Source organism: Mya arenaria, chromosome 1, assembly GCF_026914265.1.
Source record: "Mya arenaria isolate MELC-2E11 chromosome 1, ASM2691426v1".
Lineage (NCBI taxonomy): Eukaryota > Metazoa > Mollusca > Bivalvia > Myida > Myidae > Mya > Mya arenaria.
The window spans coordinates 34,945,625-34,968,705 of NC_069122.1; the positions used below are offsets into that span (position 1 = coordinate 34,945,625).

At 37.5% G+C, this 23,081-nt stretch overlaps 1 protein-coding gene across 1 annotated transcript in view; it reads left to right on the forward strand.

Moving 5' to 3' along the window:
- Positions 1-22,263, forward strand: part of LOC128236518 (integrin alpha-9-like) — a 44,455-nt gene extending 22,192 nt beyond the window's left edge. Inside the window, exons 10-22 of the mRNA XM_052951421.1 lie at positions 1,146-1,331; positions 2,023-2,196; positions 4,232-4,377; positions 4,839-4,982; positions 5,411-5,672; positions 6,960-7,101; positions 9,188-9,343; positions 10,863-11,037; positions 15,118-15,282; positions 16,000-16,119; positions 17,638-17,727; positions 18,722-18,841; positions 20,561-22,263. Coding sequence (XP_052807381.1) covers positions 1,146-1,331; positions 2,023-2,196; positions 4,232-4,377; positions 4,839-4,982; positions 5,411-5,672; positions 6,960-7,101; positions 9,188-9,343; positions 10,863-11,037; positions 15,118-15,282; positions 16,000-16,119; positions 17,638-17,727; positions 18,722-18,841; positions 20,561-20,683 — 2,003 coding nt within the window. The 3' untranslated portion in view covers positions 20,684-22,263. The remainder of the gene's footprint in view (positions 1-1,145; positions 1,332-2,022; positions 2,197-4,231; positions 4,378-4,838; positions 4,983-5,410; positions 5,673-6,959; positions 7,102-9,187; positions 9,344-10,862; positions 11,038-15,117; positions 15,283-15,999; positions 16,120-17,637; positions 17,728-18,721; positions 18,842-20,560) is intronic.
- The last annotated feature ends 818 nt before the right edge of the window (positions 22,264-23,081 follow it).

A 23,081-nucleotide genomic window follows, 5' to 3' on the forward strand; every position in this document is an offset into this window, starting at 1 on the left:
CTGTGTTTAAAGCTTTTTTCTCATATAATATTATGATATAAACCAAGCAAAAATTATTTTAGGGCAAAAATGTACTCGATGATTGCTCATAATGAATCTGTTTTACTCAACAACATTTAAACATTTACAAAAAAAAGATTGAAAGCATGTAATTAGTTTTTGTTTTCTAATTTTACATGTAGAACATTTTCTTGATATCTCTTGATGGCAAAATTCTTTCGAAGTCAGGGAGTTCTTTTATTATTATAACGATCAACAAAGCTCCGGGTAAGCACGAAAAACGATCAATCAAGCTCAGAGAAGGCATGAGAAACGATCAACAAAGCTCTGGGTAAGCACGAAAAACGACCAATCAAGCTCAGAGAAGGCAAGAGAAACATTCTGTTGACGTCAACAGTAGACACTGAAATAATTAGCAAACATCGACGTGATTATTGTTCACAGTTTGTTTAAATGGAAATGTCAAGCGGAAGGTCAAGAACACTTATAAAACTAAGGCATATGATCGTATTACTTTCGAAATGATATAGACAATGTGGAACTCTGTTCCCATTATATAAATAAAGGACTCGTTAAACCGCCATCTGATCATTACAAGCAGTTGCATTGATATTAATTTGTTAATCAGTATTGGATGACCTATCGTAAAAAGTGATGACCAAATAAAAGAATAAATTAAACCAATATTCTGGCCACAAAGGTGTCAGTTTTACCTAGCCGAAATATGTAGCTTTGTGTAGAAGCCCGGTCAACCCCATTTATGCCCTGTCTGGACCAGCACTTTTACCCCAAGGAAAAATATGGTTACCTATGCACCAGTCAATTGTAACCACGCCCCCAAGTCCGGGGAACTGCGGGGACTTTGACTTTCGGTCCAGCCAACCCCGTCTGTGCGGGGACGAACAGATGGTAAAATCCCCGCCAAATGCCCCCGCACCCCAGGGACCCTAGGTAAGGCCCATTCCCCGCTATATTTAAAGCGAAGACAAAACCACCGCATTCACCAGGCACTGCGGGGCCACCTGATAGGTAAAAACACGGCCCATTTCCCCGGCTATACTGGACCTGGAGGGGGGGGGCGTGGTAACAATTGACTGGTGCACTAGCAGAATGCTTCTTTAAAATCTTAACATTTCCCCCCGCAGATGTTGTCATTGGCGCTCCCTACGAGGATGCTCTACAAGGCGCCATTTACGTGTATAACGGCTGTAAGACGGGACTCTGGCACCACTACAGTCAGCGACTTCCGGCCTCTGACGTCGCTTCCGGTCTCATGGCGTTCGGTGCCGCCTTTTCTAAGCCACGTGACATGGACGATGACGGTGTTAATGGTACGTCCAACGACTATCATATACATTTTATTTTACATAGAATGTTCTACTTTTAAATTACCATGAATATAAATAGGCCAATAATATAAATATATTATTTGTTTTACACACACTGTATTATTTTCGTAAAAAATCCTCATAGTTTGAATACATCTCATATAAATAATTAATGCAGAATAGACTTAAATACAAAACTAAAGCCTAACGAGTTCGGTGAAATGTTTCGACACAATACAAACGTTACTGATAGTGACACTGGTATTCATAATCAAAACATATATTAGTACATTTAAAACAAACGTAAATGTTGAATGATACATGTTTAACAACTTACTAATTAACGCATTTTTGGAAAACATTTAGTATTGATGACAAGATTGTTACCGTGTAATAAATAGCTAAAACGCAAAAATATTTAATGATTGGTGAGTGCTAAATGATTAACTGTGATCTACTATCGTCTCATAAGGTAGAAATACCGTGTTTTCTGCACCTTGTTTCATAATAAACTCGGTATCCTTCAAAAGAACCATTGTTTTAGACATTTATGCATCCTTTATAGTATATTAAAACAATTGTATTAATTGTGATAAATATTATTTAATAGAAAGAGCCCATCTTGATTTGAAACATGTACATGTAATTATGATATTGACATGCCAAAATGAAAGTCATTACCTTACGTTTTCAGACATCGCCGTTGGTGCCTATTTATCAGGCCACGCCTTCCTGTTTGCCGGCCGTCCCGTAATTAACGTCGACCTGACGTTAACGCCTTCTGTCAATATGATCGATACGTCCGCCAGTATGACGTTCAGTGTCGACGTCTGTTTACACTTCGACTACCCGTCTATGACGTTCATTAGTAAGTATCATGGTCATACTAACATTTAGATTTCACAGTATAGTTTCTGTTTTTGTAGAAACCAAACCAGTTTTAGTTTTGTTTTTAAGAGTTTGAGGGGGTATAAACTTGTTTCGAAAATTTGCTTAAAGTAACAAATGGTGTTTATTTAATTAAGCCGATACGTCTTAATTTCTTTAAAACATCGCTATACCGTAGATGGTCGTTTGCAGTTATAACTAAATAGTGTTTCAACACCATCACTGATCACTGTCCGCCATGATTTTTATGGCAAGTGAGCTAGTTTTTGGATGAAACGAACCTTTTTGGCCTTGAAAATTAGGTATTTTAACATCCGATTTTACGGAATGATGAACAAACAATACCGACTGCGATACAGTAGTTTTACGTAATACTAATTAATAAGCGTTATACGTTATAACCTTCCAAATTATATTAAAATTATATTGGGTTAACAGGCAGAGCGTCTGCTTTATCTGTTTGAGCGACGTAAATGTGTATTTGAAACAGATTATGCAGATTATTTGATATCTTAGGTTTAAATATTGTAACTATGGCTCCGCCCGGTCAGGCAAAAAGCGCACTATGTATATATTCAAAACTGCGCTGGTAGTAAACGCCTTCTTATGGAGTTGCCAATATTGAGACTAGAACTCCACCCCGGCAGGTCAAATAAATAAGACATCATTAATGCAAACTTATGAAATTGACACAATAATCATCATCGGTGGGAATAGCTCAGTGGTTAGGGTCTCGGATCTCAGGCCCAAGGGTCAGGGGTTCGAGGCCCCACCCTGAGCATGTTCTCGATGATTAGTACTGGTGTATCACCCAGGAATAGGTAACGGTTCTTAACCTGCACGTACATAACGGGATTTTAAACTGTATATATATGCCAGGTCGCAATGTTTCCCCTCACGTTCATTGTTATACAGGCACTTGCGACTGGATTCTTAACCTTACCTCTTTTGTTGAAACCCTTCTTATTTGTTTTTGTTTTCGGAATGTTTTTTGTCTTTTGATTCTTATAAAATAGGTCATGCACGTTATATCAATCTTTTTTTGCGTGTGTCGCCTTTTTTTTTTTTTTTAAAGATGCACTCTTCTTCCAAATAACAGGTTCCACAAACAATACGATCGATTTTATATTTTTTTATTTACCGAAAAGGATAAATACTTATTGAAAACAATGTTTTTGCGAAAGAGTACGTGTATATTTTGAAGGAAACGTGCATAAAACACGGAATTTCTACCATATGATACGATAGCTGATCACTGTAAATAATTAAGGACCCTAGAGTCATTTCATGTTTGCGCTTTGCTGATATTCAGTTCAAGGTTACAATCTTGTTATCAGTAAATAATAGTAATACGAGTATCATTTTAAACATTGTGGCATATTGGCAGGACAGGCAAAAGAACACCAAAAATGCGCTGACGTTTGATTTTGAACTGAGATTGGGCGAAAACTTCAAAACTGTGAAAAATGTCAAAGGGATACTCTTTCACTGTTTGATTTTCAATTATCTGATTAATCTCTATAAACCACCAGTGAGCATGATCACAGAGATTTGATCGGAACTAAATAACAATGAATTAGTTAATTCATAGTTATTTATTGCTAGATAGTTTATAGGAGTGACTCCTTTGACAAATATGAGGAAAAAAATATATATTTTAGGTTAAATGTTACTAAATTTTGTACGGGTCAAATGACACCAAAGCGGGAGTTCAGTCCCATCTAATCACTGTGAGCATGATAAGCATATAATGATAAAAATAATCATAATAATAGAAAAAATAATAATAAATTAACTACTGCTACTGATACTGTTACTACTACTTATACTGATAATAAACATACGAATAATAAACTAACTACTACTACAACAACTACTACTGCTGCTACTGCTGCTGCTGCCGCTGCCGCCGCCGCCATCGCCGCCACCACCACCACCACCACCACCACCACTACTACTACTACTACTACTACTACTACTAATGATAATAACATTTTGTTTGTGTTTCATTCTAGACATTGATGTGAAGCTTAGCCTGGATACCTTCATGGCTGATTTCTCACGAGTGGCGTTCGAACAGACAGGTGAACGTACGCGGACCTTTCAGGTCAAAGTGTTTAGTGGCGATCGGAAATGCAGGACGAATGTTGCATTGGTCAAGGTAAGGAGAGTCGCATTGTTTTATTATATTTGTATTTGAGACTTTGTGAATTCTGGACCAATGTCCACAAACAGTTTCAAGTCTGAGTTTAATATAACTGAAACTTTGAAACTTTCTTTCTAGCTGAGCATTGATTATACATACTGCAAAACGTATAACGGGGTGAAATACACGGGGTTATGTCAATAGAATGGAATGAAAATGAGTTGTTTGTCCATTACTTATAACTTATCCCCCCCCACTCATCCTGAGTCAGAACTCAGATTCATGGTTTTAAGCATGGGCCCTGGTTTAAAAAAAAAGTTGTATTTTTTTAAATTGAATTGAGTATTTTAACAGCTCTATAATACTTCTTTTAGCCAATGAAAATTGATGAATGCATATGTGGCCTATCTTAAATTATATGTCTACCCTAAATGCTCTCCGTATGTCTGTTAACTAACAAAGCTACATTTTTTCAGACTACAGCGGATCTCGTGACGCCGGTTAGAATTCAGGCAGAGTATTCTGTGGCGAACTTCGCGTCAGCGAGCGGGCATACACCTTCGGTTAACAAGTTTAGTGGGGACAGTCCCGACAAAAACCTCCTCGTGGCTACAAAAGTGGTACGTTTAATCTCGTTGTTATACTGGTTTTTAGAATTAGAAAAGTAATGATATTTTCATGTTTGCAATTCGCATGGCAATTATTATAGCTGTAATTTCTGGACAAGTATAATTAAAAAAACCCGTATCCATTTATATATTTGGGGTGCTATTTCAAAAGCTGCCAAACACTTTGTTCTTCACATTTGTTTCTCGATTGTTCTTAAACAAACTTATTAATTACATAATGTAATACTTCTGGATATTGACAGCATTAAAATTACATTTTTCCTCCATTAAAATAAATGATAAACACAATGGGAAATTAATATATACATCCATATCACGATTTCAACTAATTTCTCGTTTGATGGACATTTTTTTTTCGACGTCACTGACGAGTTAGAGCAAAGGGTTTCGATTGTTAACACTTTAAATGTATTTTGAAGCTTGAATTCAAGAAAAACTGCCCAAACAACAAATGCGACACAGATCTAAAACTCAGCGCTGAGGCAATATACGTTCAGCACGATGACGGCTCGTTCATTATCGGAGTATCTGACCTTGAACTTGATATCACCATCAGCAAGACGGGCCACCCCAGCTACGGGTCAAACCTGTTTGTAGCTTTCCCGAAGTCACTTCAGTACCAGGGTGTGAAACAAGTGAACGGGGATACTGAGGTTCTCTGTGGATTTGTCGAACTTATAGGTAAGTTGATGTCAAGTTTAGTATTTATTTAAACAAATATTTCGAAGGGCTTAATATATGCTGCTGGTCTTTACTGGAACGGTCAATGTACCTTTGGGGAAGGGGAGTTAGTTTTTTGACGACGTCATCGGGTAATTCATCCATTGGCGTCAGACCCAGTAAATATAATAGCATGTAAGGTTGTGGGTCATAGTACACGGACAGAATGTAACCAAGGTTTTGCATCAGTCAATTGTAACCACGCCCCCCGGTGGTATACCGGGGATAGCCGGGGAAATGGGTCGTGATTTTACCTTCCAGGTGGCCCTGCAGTGCCGGGTGACTGCGGTGGTTTTGTCTTCACGCCAAATATAGCGGGAAATTGTCTAGGGTCCCTTGAGCGGCTGGACCGAAAGTTAAAGTCTCCGCTATTCCCCGGACTGGGGGGGGGCGTGGTTACAAATGACTGGTGCATTAGAGTTACTCTGGATCTATTAGTACTAGATCACCAGTGTATAGCACTGTCAAATGAGACCCGCTTTCTACGTCCCTCCCGGAATATATTTGATAGTGCTGGGCGGAAAATCGAATCTACGACCCCAAGATTGACAGTCAATTGTCTTATCACTAGACACGGATCCTCAAGACGTTACATTCATCATTATAAATGTGTTCTTATTCTCGTAATAAAAAAAAGTGATTGTTTGTTTATATCTACCCGTGAAGGCGTTACGTTTAAACGTTTAAGATAATAAACTTTACGTGTTTGTGTGGTTTATTTTATTCATATTCTCGTAATACAAAGCCTCGTACATCGACTCGTATTATACCATTTCTTCTCCAATGATACAACAACGGTTCAAATCTTTTGGAGCTCTATCGAATCTCGTAGATAATCACACATAAGACTGTCGTATTTTGCACGACTATACGCAATACTATTATTTCTTATCTGATTAAATAGTATCAATAGATTAAAATCGGACAGACGAGCCCATCGAGATGAAAATTCTAAATGATCTCGATTTCCAATATATGTATTAATAGCGATTCGATACTTTGGAATCCCATCTACATATCTGATTTTTTTTACTTCATCGCTGTTTACGATGGAGCGTAAGTTGGCCTTTGATTGGCTGAAGGAATGGTTACCAAAAGAAAAACTTCTTCGCCTCGTGACAGCATGTCCATTAGGATATGATGATCATATTGTTGTTTTTGACCGCTCGTCCAGTACGAAGGCTCGTGTTTAAGTTAACGTTTATCTTTGAGCCCCTCCTTTATCCCGTGTCACTTTTGCTTACACAGATGGCGCCGGAAGTGGAGGCAACGATGACACAGACTCCTTGGAGTACCTGCAGCGGCAGCTCGTACCGGAAATGGATGCAGAGAAAGAACACATGCTAGGCTGTTCATTTGGGAACCCAATGGCCAACGATACCGGGGTCAGGTAAGACTATGGGAATAGTACATCTACATGTATGTGTACATTACTTATTAAGTAAATGCACCGTGTTGGCATTCAAAGTTATGCCTGTTTGAACAATATACTACTTTCCCGTTGAATAAAAGAATTCGTTACAAAAATCAGACTGGCCCACTCAGATAACTATTTCAGGTTCAAAATGACTTAGATTGGCCAATCGTTATTAATGCTTTTGACCTCGGTTGTTCGACTAGGGCGTAGATTGGCCCACCATTATCATTGTTTTGGTTGTTTTAGGTACTACTAGGGCGTAGATTGGCCCACCTTCATCATTGGCTTGGTTGTTTTAGGTTCTACTAGGGCGTAGATTGGCCCACCATTATCATTGGCTTGATTGTTTTGGGTTCAACTAGGGCGTAGATTGGCCCACCATCATCATTGGTTTGGTTGTTTGTTTTAGGTTCTACTAGGGCGTAGATTGGCCCACCAGTATCATTGGTTTGGTTGTTTTGGGTTCAACTAGGGAGTAGATTGGCCCACCATTATCATTGGTTTGGTTGTTTTGGGTTCCACTAGGTCGAAGATTGGCCCACCATTATCATTGGCTTGGTTGTTTTGGGTTCAACTAGGTCGTAGATTGGCTCACCATCATCATTGGTTTGGTTGTTTGTTTTGGGTTCTACTAGGGCATAGATTGGCCCACCATTATCACTGGCTTGGTTGTTTTGGGTTCAACTAGGGCATAGATGGGCCACCATTATCACTGGCTTGGTTGTTTTGGGTTCAACTAGAGCAGAGATTTGCCCACAATTATCATTGGCTTGGTTGTTTCTGGTTCTACTAGGGCGTAGATTTGCCCACCATTTTCATTGGTTTGATTGTTTTTGGTTCTACTAGGGCGTAGATTGGCCCACCATTTTCATTGGTTTGATTATTTTTGGGTTCCACTAGGGCGTAGATTGGCCCACCATGATCATTGGTTGGTTGTCCCGGGTTCCACTAGGGCGAAGATTGGCCCACCATTATCATTGGTTTGGTTGTTTTGGGTTCTACTAGGGCCTAGATTGGCCCACCAATATCATTGGTTTGGTTGTTTTGGGTTCCACTAGGGTGTAGATTGGCCCACCATTATCTTTGGTTTGGTTGTTTTGGGTTCCACTAGGTCGAAGATTGGCCCACCATTATCATTGGTTTGGTTGTTTTGGGTTCCACTAGGGCGAAGATTGGCCCACCATTATCATTGGTTTGGTTGTTTTGGGTTCCACTAGGGCGTAGATTGGCCCACCATTATCATTGGTTTGGTTGTTTTGGGTTCCACTAGGGCGAAGATTGGCCCACCATTATCATTGGTTTGGTTGTTTTGAGTTCTACTAGGGTATATATTGGCCCACCATTATCATTGGTTTGGTTGTTTTGGGTTCTACTAGGTCGAAGATTGGCCCACCATTATCATTGGTTTGGTTGTTTTGGGTTCTACTAGGTCGAAGATTGGCCCACCATTATCATTGGTTTGGTTGTTTTGGGTTCCGCTAGGGCGAAGAATGGCCCACCATTATCATTGGTTTGGTTGTTTTGGGTTCCACTAGGGCGTAGATTGGCCCACCATTATCATTGGTTTGGTTGTTTTGGGTTTCACTAGGGCGAAGATTGGCCCACCATTATCATTGGTTTGGTTGTTTTGGGTTCCACTAGGGCGAAGATTGGCCCACCATTATCATTGGTTTGGTTGTTTTGGGTTCTACTAGGGCATATATTGGCCCACCATTATCATTGGTTTGGTTGTTTTGGGTTCTACTAGGGCGAAGATTGGCCCACCATTATCATTGGTTTGGTTGTTTTGGGTTCCACTAGGGCGAAGATTGGCCCACCATTATCATTGGTTTGGTTGTTTTGGGTTCTACTAGGGCATGTATTGGCCGACCATTATCATTGGTTTGGGTGTTTTGGGTTCTACTAGGGCGAAGATTGGCCCACCATTATCATTGGTTTGGTTGTTTTGGGTTCTACTAGGCCATATATTGGCCCACCATTATCATTGGTTTGGTTGTTTTGGGTTCTACTAGAGCATAAAAGGACCCACCACTTATTTGAGTACTTTGATTTGTTTTAGGTTTAAGTTGGCGATGAAGGTTCCGGAATGGACAACTGACACTGAGCTCAACTTCCGACTGAACGCAACAACCCTGAGTAACGAGTTGAACCCTACAGACAATACACTGAAGACAGACATCCGAGTGAAGAACAAAGTAACCACGACTTTTAAAGGGTATGTTCATAGTTAGCTTCGGTGAAAGGGTACAAAGTGATGTGCGTATATATCTCCATATTAACACTAACATTTATAGAAAAGATAAAGACAAACTGTGACAATACAAAATCAAAGCGCTTTATGCGTTGAAAGGTTTTCGGCCGGCTGCGTTTTGTAAGTATAGGCATGTAGTTGTAAAACAAATTAACATAAATATCTAAATATAGAATATGCATGCTCATGAATTCCTTCGCAAATACTTTTAGATTTTTATGCTGGTACTCAATTAAATCAAAACCATGGAGTATAAGTCACTTGAATACGTTTTTTAAATGCGGAATACCCAATTATTTTCTAAATTATGGAGTACTACTCGATTGTATATGGAACCTTTTCTGAAACTTTGTTTTTTATAAACAATGCACTGCCACGGATAAAGCATTTAGGCATATTCTCTACAGTCTGCACTTTAAATATGACCGAGTCGTATTATATTCGGCATTACATGACTATACTCACAAAATTAATTGAAGCAGGTCGAAAGAACGCCTCTCGACGCGTTAAGCGCTTTGATTTTAATTGTTAAAGTATATAATATGCATTTGGTAATTGTAAAAGGTTGTATGTACTTCGACAAGTAAATGGTTTGATGAGACACAATCTTGATAAAAAAATGTCAACTAAAGCCGATTTAGGCTATTTTAAACATAGAAAATATACTAATGAATAAATTAAAAGGACCAAAAAAATGATAATAGGAGAAAATGAAATACATGTATTATAATTTCATGTAAAACATTTTGGTTTAAGATGATCATTTAATTGCATCGATAAAACGATCCATGTGTTAAATGTGTTATCAGGGTTATTTTCCGGGTAATAAAACTGTCTGAATCCGATGACCCAGATTCTATTTATAACCGATAGTATCTAGTTCTCTGACCGCGGCCAAAATGTAAACACAGATATATACAGAATTTATTTTGTTTCAGTACTCGTTCATTTTGAAACTATTTGCGTATTCTGCTTTTTATATTGCGTCGATATTAAAATAATTGCGTTTTCCATTATTTTGATTCTGTAATTACGCAAACACACAGCTTATGCGCACTACATTGACCGCATAACATATTATGAATACTCATTTCAACGCTTCTTTTAGCAATGTACTTAATGTTGCAGAACGCAGCTCCGTAGCTATAAGAGCAGATTGGTAACTTGGTAATTGAGATATTAATGTAAATACAATTTAGGTCGTTGAACACCGCAGTTCCAACAGCGCTGGGGTTGATTCGTCAAATTTTAAAAATAATGTTGGGGTGTCAATTCCGTTTAACGGTTAGAAAAGTCTGCAGGTCTACAACCTGAAAAACTATGATAATGCCTAATGGTATAAAATGAATGAAGTAAGATTACTAAATAATAGTCATATAAGTTACAGGAACATACCCCTCATGTACCCGTAAGCATATTCGTATACATGTATACCGATTCCAAAAGTTGTTTATACACCGTTCCATTTTCCTATCCTTGACAGTGTTTCACATCCATCATTCGTGACAATCCGTGACGCGTCCAGTCACTACGAAGTCTCCCACGTGTATGAGCTGCGTAACCAGGGACCCAGCCCACTTCCGGCCTCCGTTATCAACGTAGCATACCCCCAGGTCCAGCGCAACGGTGCCGTTCAATTTAAACTCAACACAACTGAGGTAATGAACAATTAACAAATTCCGTTTCATGGAACTCAAGACGACTGAAATAATTAACCGCTTCTTGGACCTCAACATGACTGGCCCCATCACGACTAAAATAATTTACCGCCTCATGGACCTCAACACGACTGAAATGATTTACCGCCTCTGGGACCACACCACGACTAAAATAATTAACCTTATTTTTACCTCAACACGACTGAAATACTTAACCTTTTTGGGGCCTCAATACGACTGAAATAATTAACCGTTTTTTGGACCTCAACACGACTGAAATAATAAACTGTTTCTTGGACCTCAACACGACTGAAATAATAAACTGTTTCTTGGACCTCAACACGACTGAAATAATAAACTGTTTCTTGGACCTCAACACGACTGAAATAATTAACCGCTTCTTGGCCCTCAACACGACTGAAATAATTAACCGCTTCTTAGACCTCTACACGACTGAAATAAATAACCGTTTCTTGGACCTCAACACGACTGAAATAATTAACTGTTTCTTGGACCTCAACACGACTGAAATAATTAACCAATTATCGGACCTCAACACGACTGAAATAATTTACCGTTTATAGGACCTCAACACGACTGAAATAATTTACCGTTTCTTCGACCTCAACACGACTGAAAACATTAACCGCTTCTTGGACCTCAACACGACTGAAATAATTAACCGCTTCTTGGACCTAAACACGACTGATATAATTAACCGCTTCTTGGACCTCAACACGACTGAAATAATTAACCGCTTCTTGGACCTAAACACGACTGAAACTCAAAATATTTTTTCACAAAAAATCGCTTTCAATGCAGAAAAAAATTCGTTTAGGTGCGAAAGTGCACTTTTAGGGTTTGAAAACATCCCTTCAGTCACAAAAATGAACGTTTTGGTTTAAATCAATTCATTTATAATTCATTTCGTAAAACAAACGCTTAAGATTCTGGTCGCAATTCCTCTGCGTTTAGTGCGGAATGAACGCACATTTAATACACTTTTCGAATATGGCCGGGAAAGGGAATATATGTTGACCTATGCATAAGAAATTGGCCGCCAAATGTACTTTGGTTAAGCGCTTGAAAATGTCAACACATATTAACACAGAGATATGTACTTTAAAAACCAATGAAAAACCACCTAGGAGGTATGTAGAACTCTTTTTCAGTCAAAACATATATACCACAGGAATAACGGCAATTAATAAAACGTATGAATACATATATTTGAGTCAATACATATATACCACAGGGAGAGATACTGTACGACAATAGCAATACAATCTTAGGCGTATGTAGAAATCTATTTCAGTCAATATATATATAACACAGGGAATGGTACCCTACGCCAACTTTAAAACAATCTAAGGCGTATTGAGAACTCTAGTTCAGTCAATAAATATATAACACAGGGAGAGGTACTTCACGTCAATTGAAAATCTTTCAATAACGTATGTAGAAATCTTTTCCAGTATATTAGTTATCAGATTCCATCGTCGACAGGTATAACTGCGAATATGTTCTTTTTCTCAGTCGCACATTGGCGACACTTAAAACAAAAGGAAATCCGCAGTGATCGTTGTTCGCTATATAAGATCTTATAGATCAACAAGAGATAAAAGACAAAACATTATTTTATATAATAAAAATGTTACCTTTTAATAACGCTTATAAAAAAATGCACATAAATGATAGGTGAATTGTAGTCTTTTTTTACAACGATTGTGAACCAAGTTATAACAACATTATATTTATCACTCGAGTTCTTGGAAGAAAACCACTTGTCCGGCTTGGCGAGCACCACTTTTCCGGTTAAGTGAACACCACTTGTCAGCCACTTATTCGGTTTGGTGACCACCACTTGTCCGGCTTGGTGACCACCACTTGTCCGGTTTGGTGACCACCACTTGTCCGGTTTTGGTGGCCACCACTAGTACGGCTTGGTGACCATCACATGTCCGGCTTGGTGACCATCACATGTCCGGCTTGGTGACCATCAAATGTCCGGCTTGGTGACCATCACATGTCTGGCATGGTGACCACTATTTGTTCAACTTGGTGACCACCACTTGTCCGGTTTGGTGACCACCACTTATCCGGCTTGGTGACCACCACTTGTCCAGCTTGGTGACCACCACTTATCCGGCTTGCTTGGTGACCACCACTTGTCTGGCTTGGTGACCACCACTTGTCTGGCTTGGTGACCACCACTTGTCTGGGCTTGGTGACCACCATTTGTTCAACTTAGTGACCAGTTTTTGTTTTGATTTAAAAAAAAACAGCAACAAAAACAGTTATTGGAGTCTGAGTTTCAAAGTCAGACTCAGTTTGCTAATGTAAACATATGGAGCAAAATTTCCTAATATTGCTTTTCAAATAGCCATCTTACAATGAAATCGAGATTTGCAGTTTTGAGTATCGAGTTTCAAAGTCAATGTGTCAGTTAATATGACCCCTGATACCGGCTAAATCAAAAATAAAATTATGGATTTAATTCATGGAAACAAAGGGATTAGCCCAGTAGTCAAGTATGAACCCAATAGCAAAGGTAAAACACGGTAGCCAGGGATTACCCAGCTGTCGGGTATGAACCCAATAACAATTAGAAAACACGGTACCCAGGGACAGACCCAGTTGTCAGGTATGAACCCAATAACAATTAGAAAACACGATAGCCAGGGATAGACCCAGTTGTCAGGTATGAACTAAATAACAATTAGAAAACACGATAGCCAGGGATAGCCCCAGTTGTCAGGTACGAACCCAATAACAATTAGAAAACACGATAGCAAGGGATAGCCCCAGTTGTCAGGTATGTACCCAATAGCAAGGGAAATTTGGTAGTGAGGGAGAAACCAAGTAGCCATGGATAAACTCGGTAGCCAGGGATGAACCCAATAGCAATGGAACAACTCGAAAGCCAGGGATATACCGTGTAACCAGGGATGAACCCAATGTCAAGGGAGAATAAAGTAGCCAGTGAAAAATCCAGAAGCCAATGTTGAACAAAATCGGAAGGGAAAAACTTAAGAGCCAGAGGTAAACCCAATAACCAGCAATGTAATCCATTAGCAAGGGAAATATTCGGTAGCCAGGGATACACACAATAGCCAGGAATTAACCAAAACCACAGGGATAAACTCGGTAGTTAGGGATAAACCTAATAGCCAGGGTTAAACTCAATTGCCAAAAATACAAACACAGTGAACCCAGTTGCGAGAGTTAAACCCAGTTGCGGGATATTTTTGGATAACCCGGAAGAGTTATAAACACAGTAGCCAGAGATAAACCCAATAGCCAGAGATAAACACAATAGCCAGAGATAAACCCAATAGCCAGAGATAAACCCAGTATCGGAAATAAAACCAATAGCCAGAGATAAACCCAATAGCCAGAGATAAACCCAATAGCCAGAGATAAACCCAATAGCCAGAGATAAACCCAATAGCCAGAGATAAACCCAATAGCCAGAGACAAACCCAGTAGCCAGAGATAAACCCAGTAGCCAGAGACAAACCCAATAGCCAGAGATAAACCCAATAGCCAGAGATAAACCCAATAGCCAGAGATAAACCCAGTAGCCAGAGACAAACCCAATAGCCAGAGACAAACCCAATAGCCAGAGACAAACCCGATAGCCAGAGATAAACCCAGTAGCCAGGGACAACCCCAATAGCCAGAGACAAACCCAATAGCCAGAGACAAACCCGATAGCCAGAGACAAACCCAGTAGCCAGAGACAAACCCAATAGCCAGGGACAACCCCAATAGCCAGAGATAAACCCAGTAGCCAGAGACAAACCCAATAGCCAGAGATAAACCAAATAGGAAGAGATAAACCCAGATGCGAGGGATAGACCCAGTAGTGGGATAATCACAATTTCGGGATAACCCAGTAGAGGGATAAAAGTAGCTAGATATACACCCATTTGCCAGGGATAAACTCAATGGAGGGATAAATCTAGTAGACAGATAAACCCTGTAGCCGGGGAATACCCAAATTTCAACCCATTTTTTCAGAATATATTTAAATCGGTTATCTGTACCAAACCATATCTGTCTCTTTTTCTTCTTCAGTGGGACTGTCCTCCGCCGTGTATGATCAAGTGCCAGTTTATCGACCAAGAGGATAATGTCGCCCCGTCCGTCTTTGCTGCAAACGTAGGGCCAAGTTACTCCGTCAAAAAAACATCTTCGGAAAATATCGGGGAAGCTAAAGCGCTTACTAGTCTAAGTAACACGGTAAGTCCAAAGATTTTACTAGACTTTTGGATTCCACTCATTCATTTCAGTTAAGAGAGACTATTTCAACAAACATAAACATATATATAATGTTATGTATCCAATTGCCCCACAGCACAATGTTGGTATATTTTCTACAAATGTGCCCCTTTTTGATTGGCTGATTGGCTGGCGATGACCAATGGTCATTATGCCTCTGAATAATGGTCTCAGTTTAGTCTGCATATTTTTACATAGGAGTTTAAACAAAATAGAAATGCACACAAATATGTAAATGTTATGTCCTCTATGAAAATAAGTAATACAGAGGTAAAAAGTGACATGTTATTTATTCCAAAATGGTGTGTTTAGAAGCAGGCAGAGTGTGCTATGTTGATTTTGTTTTTGAAAATGATCTCATGCAAATTTTATATTTGTTAACATTTTATTTTATTATCCAATGGCTTATTAATTTATTTTTTGTTTTGATGCTCATATGAATGCCGCCATAGGATTTATTTTCGTAGACGACGTTACATAATGACTGACGTCATATACCACTGAGGACAATAATTAACTTTATAATTACAATGTTTGTATTTAAGAGTAAACATTGAACAACAGGTTTTTAACTATTAACAGTTTATTTTATAAAAGATAAGTCCGACTTTATACTGGATAGAAAAACAGACAAAATGTACACATTTAAAATAAAAAAAAAACTATTTCTTTTTCCAGAATTGTAACAAACAGCGATGCTCACACTACGAGTGTACGATAACCAACATAGCGCCCCGACAAAGCGCCGTCGTTACACTGGAATACGTTGCCACGGGAGATATTCTGGACAAGCTTGGGGTGGGGTTTTTTGTCGTCTTTTAATATATCGCTGTATTGTAACGTTGTGTGGCTCGATGAGTGTGTTTGTTGGGTGCTTAACCGTGTGCCTCCAAACGTGGTCATCGATTATGTTGATTTGTGCTCCTTAGTCAAACTTTTCACAACAGTTACTCCCCTTTGCTGTACAGTTTTCGTTGTCGTCAAGCATATCACGTGATGATGATCGAAATCAAGGGACGTTTCTCAAAAAGTTATGTTCTTTCGTTCTAGGTTCGGAAACAACGTTATTTAATGGGACTGTATTAAAAAAAATTGCATAAAATAACGTGTAAAAAACTTATATATAGCTCACTGGTACCGGATTTTCAGTACAACGTGCATGTTTTAAAAAAAAAAATCAATATTTTTCACAATTATTTAAAAAAAACCAAAAAAAAAAAAAAAAAAAAAAAAAAAAAAAACCAAACAACATCATTGAGTTTGAAAATCCGGTACCAGTGATCTAAGTTAAAGCTTCAAGTTTTATTAATTCAATAAGGCATGTTGGTGCTTGGTGCTTAAATCTGAGAATTAGAACAAGAGGCGTAGTATCAGTTTATAAGCGCTTACGTCTTTTCATCGATGATTTATTGTGTGTCTCAAATCTTCTTGAGTAGGGATCTGTTTCTACTTGATCAAGTATAATATTGTTTGTGTTTTCACCATAAAAATCCAAACTATGTTAACCAGCAAAATCCGAGCCATTACAAGAACAGGTGCAATTTAGGAACACATATGAGTAAAAAACGTGACCGAAAGTAAACACAAAGAAATAATATTCATAATCATTATCACATAGTTTGTAAAAATGTTTAAGGTCGAAATGGTGATAATAAATAGCCTCTCCGGGGGGGGGGGGGGGAATTGTTTTGATATCTCCTGGTTAGTCGCTAATTATCATGGACCACCCACGTATTTCTGAAACTCTGAAAAGAGGTTGAAAAACAATACATGTACATGCCGATAACCATCCTTCACTAACACGTACAGTTGGCTTAGGAACATTACATTACCATAAAACATAGTAAAAATAGTTGCTTCTGTCGCCTGCGGTAGCAATCAAACAAGAAGTCTACACATGCATGTGGAAGAAGGTTCATTGTAATTCTAGCATCAGACGAAACTAGTGTCCAGATGTGAAGGGGATTACATATAAAATTGTACCCGTGATAATAATCATGAAACCACTGTTTAATGACTTGATCAAAAGTTAATCTAAACAAAAAGGAAACAAATGTTTTATTTTCTGATCAAACTTTAATTTGAACAAAGTGTGAAAATCATTAAAAACACACGTTAATGATATGTCGTCTAAAAATAAAATTTGGAAATTACAATGACGTCATAGCGCGAAAGGGAAACAGGTCACACTTTTGACCGGGTAATGGTTCAATCTAAGACAAATTGATAACTTTCATGTAAAACAGCAAAAAAAATGAATAAAACAAATGAATCTATATAACGAATCAGGTTATAATTTCCACTATCACATTTCAGGGAGGACAAGTCAGTATATCTTCAGAGGCCTTCGTGAAATTCAGTCAACTGGAAAGACTCATCTCTGAAACAACCCAACATATATCCACGGTACGTAGATCATCTATGATGTGGTACCGATATGTTTAGGTGTCACGTTACCAAAATTAATTCTCACTTTAACACATTAACCGATACTTTTGAATTATCCCATTTCTGTAATTCAATTTCTTTAACAGTGATTTCGAGTGTTTTTTTAACTCTTTGAAATAGTTTGGCCTAAGATTGGACTTGTACTGTCTCGCTATAGAGCGACCTTTTATAAAGTAAAGTGTCTGCCTGCTGAGAACCCCACCAAATGCAAATAGCAATTTGTGCAGTCTGTTATATAACTGTGTTAACTAAACGTCAGGTGACATTGAAACTGAAAATTTGTTAAAAAACAAACAAACAGCATTTTTTTCAACTAATGGATTATTAGGTCGTATTGTATTATTAGGTCTTATCTTATACATGTATTATTAGGTCGTATCTTATACATGTATAATTAGGTCTTATCTTATACATGTATTATTAGGTCTTATCTTATACATGTATAATTAGGTCTTATCTTGTACATGTATTATTAGGTCGTATCTTATACATGTATTATTAGGTCGTATCTTATACACGTATTATTAGGTATTATCTTACGAAATTACACCAGCTTATTCCGTATGATCGGCAACTTTTGTTGGCATGTTTTAGCAAATTAACTTTTTGGTAGCAAAGAAAGGTCGTTAAACTTGTTAAAATCTTCAAAAAAGGGTATTTGAGGCAAAACTGTATTTACTTTTTGTGTTTATTTTGCACTGAAATACACAGAAATAGGGTTTTGTACAGACTCAAGTTTAGATATTCTACAATGAGTCTATTCATGATCTTGTCTAAGCTATAATTTAACTTAATCTTATTGTCATATCCTTCGAGAATGACAAACCAAACCTTTTAAAAAAAATATTATCATTTTAATCAGAAAAAGAGTCTACTTTCACTTTGGACACCGTTATATATAGTAATTTTATGCATACATTATTTGACCAATGCATGTTTAAAACACTTGCAGGTCCAAACAGACCTGGTGCCCGTCTCTCCACCCCGACGACCCGTCGCCTGGTGGATTATCCTGGTTTCTATCGTAGCGGGGTTGCTGCTTATCATCATAGTGGCTCTCATACTGTGGAAGGTATGGCCTATCGTCTTATAGCTGGTTATACGTCAGGGATGGTGAATTGTTTTAGGGATGTATTTACATTTACGAATAACAGTGTGTGTATACCACGTTATAAATTGCATCATATATGCTACGTAGGAAGGCAACATTTTGCTTAAAATATAGTCTTAAATCAAAGATAACTTTTCTTTTACCACACCATTTTAAATGAAACAAAGGGCAGTTTATGCCGCTTTAAGAGCACCGCATTTGTTTTATTAGCGAAATTTGATAATGTCATTTGTTTCATCAAACACTTCGACAAACCTGTTTCCAAATAATGTTTTGCCAGTGCTCCGTCAGACGGCCGTATTGCGAAAAGGTTTGTCGAAGTGTTTAAAGAAACTAAACTCTTAATCAAAATCTGGTAAAAAACAGAAGGCAGGGCTCCGTAAGCTGCGTAGACTGCGCTACGTTTCATCTAAAATGGTAAAGAAATAGTGAAGATATATTTGTTTAAAGTATTTTTTCAAATCAAAATATTGCCTTCTGACGTAGCATTTAAGACGCAATTCATCACGTGGTATACACACACTGAATAAGATATTACGCATATATACGCATATTGATCCTTATCGTTACTGTCGCCCTTACACTGTGAAAGGTAGGGACTATCGTCTGGTCATTTCAGTGCTTTGATATTAGGGGTATGAAGATAGTTTAGAAATCATAGGTGTGTCTTGTTTAACTTGTTCGAATACACAACTATTATTAAACTTCTTTGCATTTTTCTGTCCGGATTATCTTACAGTTCTTCTACAGAGGCATAAGGTTAATGTGAAACACATACTCAAAAAGAGACATACAGCGTCACAGAGGTACAAAGACAGAATACAAATGAATCAACACTAGCGGACAAAGTGGGGGAGCAACCGGCGCCTGCCCCCCCCCCCCCAAATAAAAGAAGAAAAATATCAAATGAAAAAAAAAGAAATAAAAAAAAATCATCAAAGTTTTCTTTTTGACTTCAATATAGGAGAAAAAAGGATAAAGTACGCCCCAAATGCACCATTTCGGACTAGAAATTTTTCAAAAAATATTGTGGGATAACCCTCAAACCACCCTACTTGCTTTAAACCAAACCAATTTCTGATCTTAGTGAGGGGTGCAAGTTAAAAGGTTACGCCCCTAAGTTACTCCCTCTCTAACGTCAAATCATCGATCCGTCCCTTTTAATAAATAAAGGGTCAACGACCTAGAAGAATTCAGGCCCAATATCACAAACATACTTAAGTCGAATCTCAATCTCAACTCATTACTCGACATAAAAGCATCGTATGATTTAAAATCTTGCCTTTTTTATACTTTTATATGAAAACAATGATCTCATAGAATTAGTTGATAAAAAGATTTTGTCAATATTTCAAAGAAACTTAATTCCTGCGTAAAAAATATACTTGAGTATTAAATTGTGTAAACAAGAAATTGTACTCAAATACATTTTTGGCTGTAGAAAAGTATTCCTTGGAAATCCTGTCAAAAGGCATAAATCAACATATTGTTTGATATATAATGCCCTCCCAAAGATGTAAAATCAACGTTATTTTTAATAATAAATTTGATGTAATGTGGAGTTGAGATTGAGATTGAGAATTGACTTTAGTTTTTTCGTAATATTAGGTCCAGGTTTTTTCACAGCCAATCTAGGTTCTTTAAGATTGTGTGTATTTATTTTGTTTTTCTTTATTTCAGTGCGGTTTCTTCCGGCGGAAGCAGAGGGAGGAGATGGCGCGGATGCAGCACAGTGGCGAGGTGGAGAAAATGCTTCCGGGTAAAGGAGATACCGTCGGCAAAAGCGTCAAAACGCCAGAATGAGGTCAGCGTGACGTCATTATATTCCCTGATATATCCGATGACGTCATCGCGTATAAAAGCTTACGTCAGCGATTATGATAAACACTCTATAAGCATACCATTGTGTATCAATAATGTGACTTTACGAGAGTATACTTACATCATTAGAACGATGACTTAGTGACATCCTAAAAAAAACTCTGTGAAAGTGATCAATTATTGCACTCGAAAGGAATGTCGAAAGGTAGATCTGGTATACTTCTGTATCTTAAGTACCGTGCTTAAACAAAACTACTTGGAGAATATGCCTCGATTTTGATGAGGTGTTCCCGAGAAATGTATGTCGTATAGAGCTATATAGCACTGTTGAGGCTTTTTTAAATTACATTTTGTACTGCTTGTACATTGGGCTTGCGTGTTTGCCCAGACACCTTTGTTCACATGTATGTATAGTTGTATTTGGAATACTTGATGTAAATGTTAATTGTATTTTTTATAAGTAACAGTATAACTCCATATGCTAAATATAGATCAAGTGGAACTTGCCCGCTAAATTGTGATACTTAAAGTGACACATATCATTAAATTAAATTGCAAATGATGGTGCCATTGCTATTGTTGTATTGTATGAGTCAATAAAAGTGTTCTTGTGTGATTCAAAGTGAGCAATTCGACGGTTTTATATTTGTGTCTTATAATAAAATTTCCAATGCTACTCGTTTACACACACTAACTGTTGTGTTAAGCATATTATGTATTATGTCATTTTTGTTTGTGGCCGTGGAAAAAGAAAGCTAGCTAGCTTGAATAAATGGCTGTTCCTGTAATTCATATAGCGCGTCATATATAACTCGTCTGTAAAATAAACACAAAGTCATGTTTGTTCATTTGTGCTGCGAAAACAAATTCTCTGTAAATCACAATATGACACAACTTATTCCTGTCTGAATGATTATATCCACATTGTGCCCTTGTTTTACACATGAACTGCTTCTTGTATGTGTCTATCGGACAGTAAACGATTCATTTTAATGACCAATAACCATTCATGTTATAATAGTTGTTAGCTTTTGATATACAAATATAATATAATGATCTTCATCCTGTATGCATTTCACAAAAATAATGTTGTATTCTTTCTTGAACGAATGAACGGTTTGTATAGCATAATTCCGATATATATTGCATAATTATATGTCCATATCGTATTATTTATCACCATGATTACATACATAATTTAAAGAGAGGTAGAGAGGTATGTAACTGCCAAAGGTAGGACGATTATATAAAGTACAGTCAAATCTCGCTATGTCGAATTCGTTGCGACCTTGAGTACTTCGAGATAACGGAAATTCGGCATAACTGAAATGTAAAAGTTTTACAACTAAACGGTTCGACATAATCAGAATATCGAGGTAACAGAGTTCGACATATCGAGTTTCAGATGTATTAATTTAATTATTGCATTGTTGTTTGATGAAGCCTGGTGAATTCCGTTATGTTGTACGCGTGAATACATTTGCTTTGTACCATTATGTTAAGGAATATTGCATTTAATGTATAATACTTACTATTAAAATTACATGTAAAGTAAAGCTTTTCTGGTCTTTATTTACCTTCCATTCTATTTTACATACACTTTAATGATTCATTTCACACATGCAAAATCAGTGACTTGACTGTTAACTCGAATAGTGTGAACAATTAAAAAAAACACACAGGGAGAAAGAGCGCATCTTAAAGTGACTGAATGTTGACTCCCGTTGTGTTGAAGTCCTTACGACGTAGCTCGATACAGAATATATACCTAAATTGTGAGTACATGATGGATGTTTAGCATCATTAAGGATATCTTTGTACGTCAAGTGAATCATTTATGGTTTGTACTTATCAGTATCATCATATGCTGCAAACTTATAGCTTTAAATTCTACAGTTATTGTCAATATTCACTCGTACTCCCAAACAAGATGTGCCACAGTTAACACAATTGTTTTAATTTACTGAAAAGGATGAATACATGTCGAAAACAATGGTTCTTATAAAGGATACCATGTTTAATTTGAAAGAAATCACGGTATTTCTACCTTTTGAGACGATAATTGATCACTGCGTTTCAGCTATTAAATACACGGTTACAATCTTGTTATCAGTAATAAATATTTTTCATAAATGCATTATTTAGGAAGTAGTTAAAGGTTTATCACTCAAAATTTATGCTTGTTATTCATGTGCATGTTTTGATTTTGAATTCGAGTGACACTTTAAATGAGGCGTATAGTAATCGCACTCGTGTCTCCTCTGGGACTTAATCGATTGTATTCGAATTTCGAACAAACTACATATATTGTATAATATTACATTAAGCATTAGTGTTTTCGTCTGAATGGTCCATTTGATGTAATTTGCTGACAAGTTAC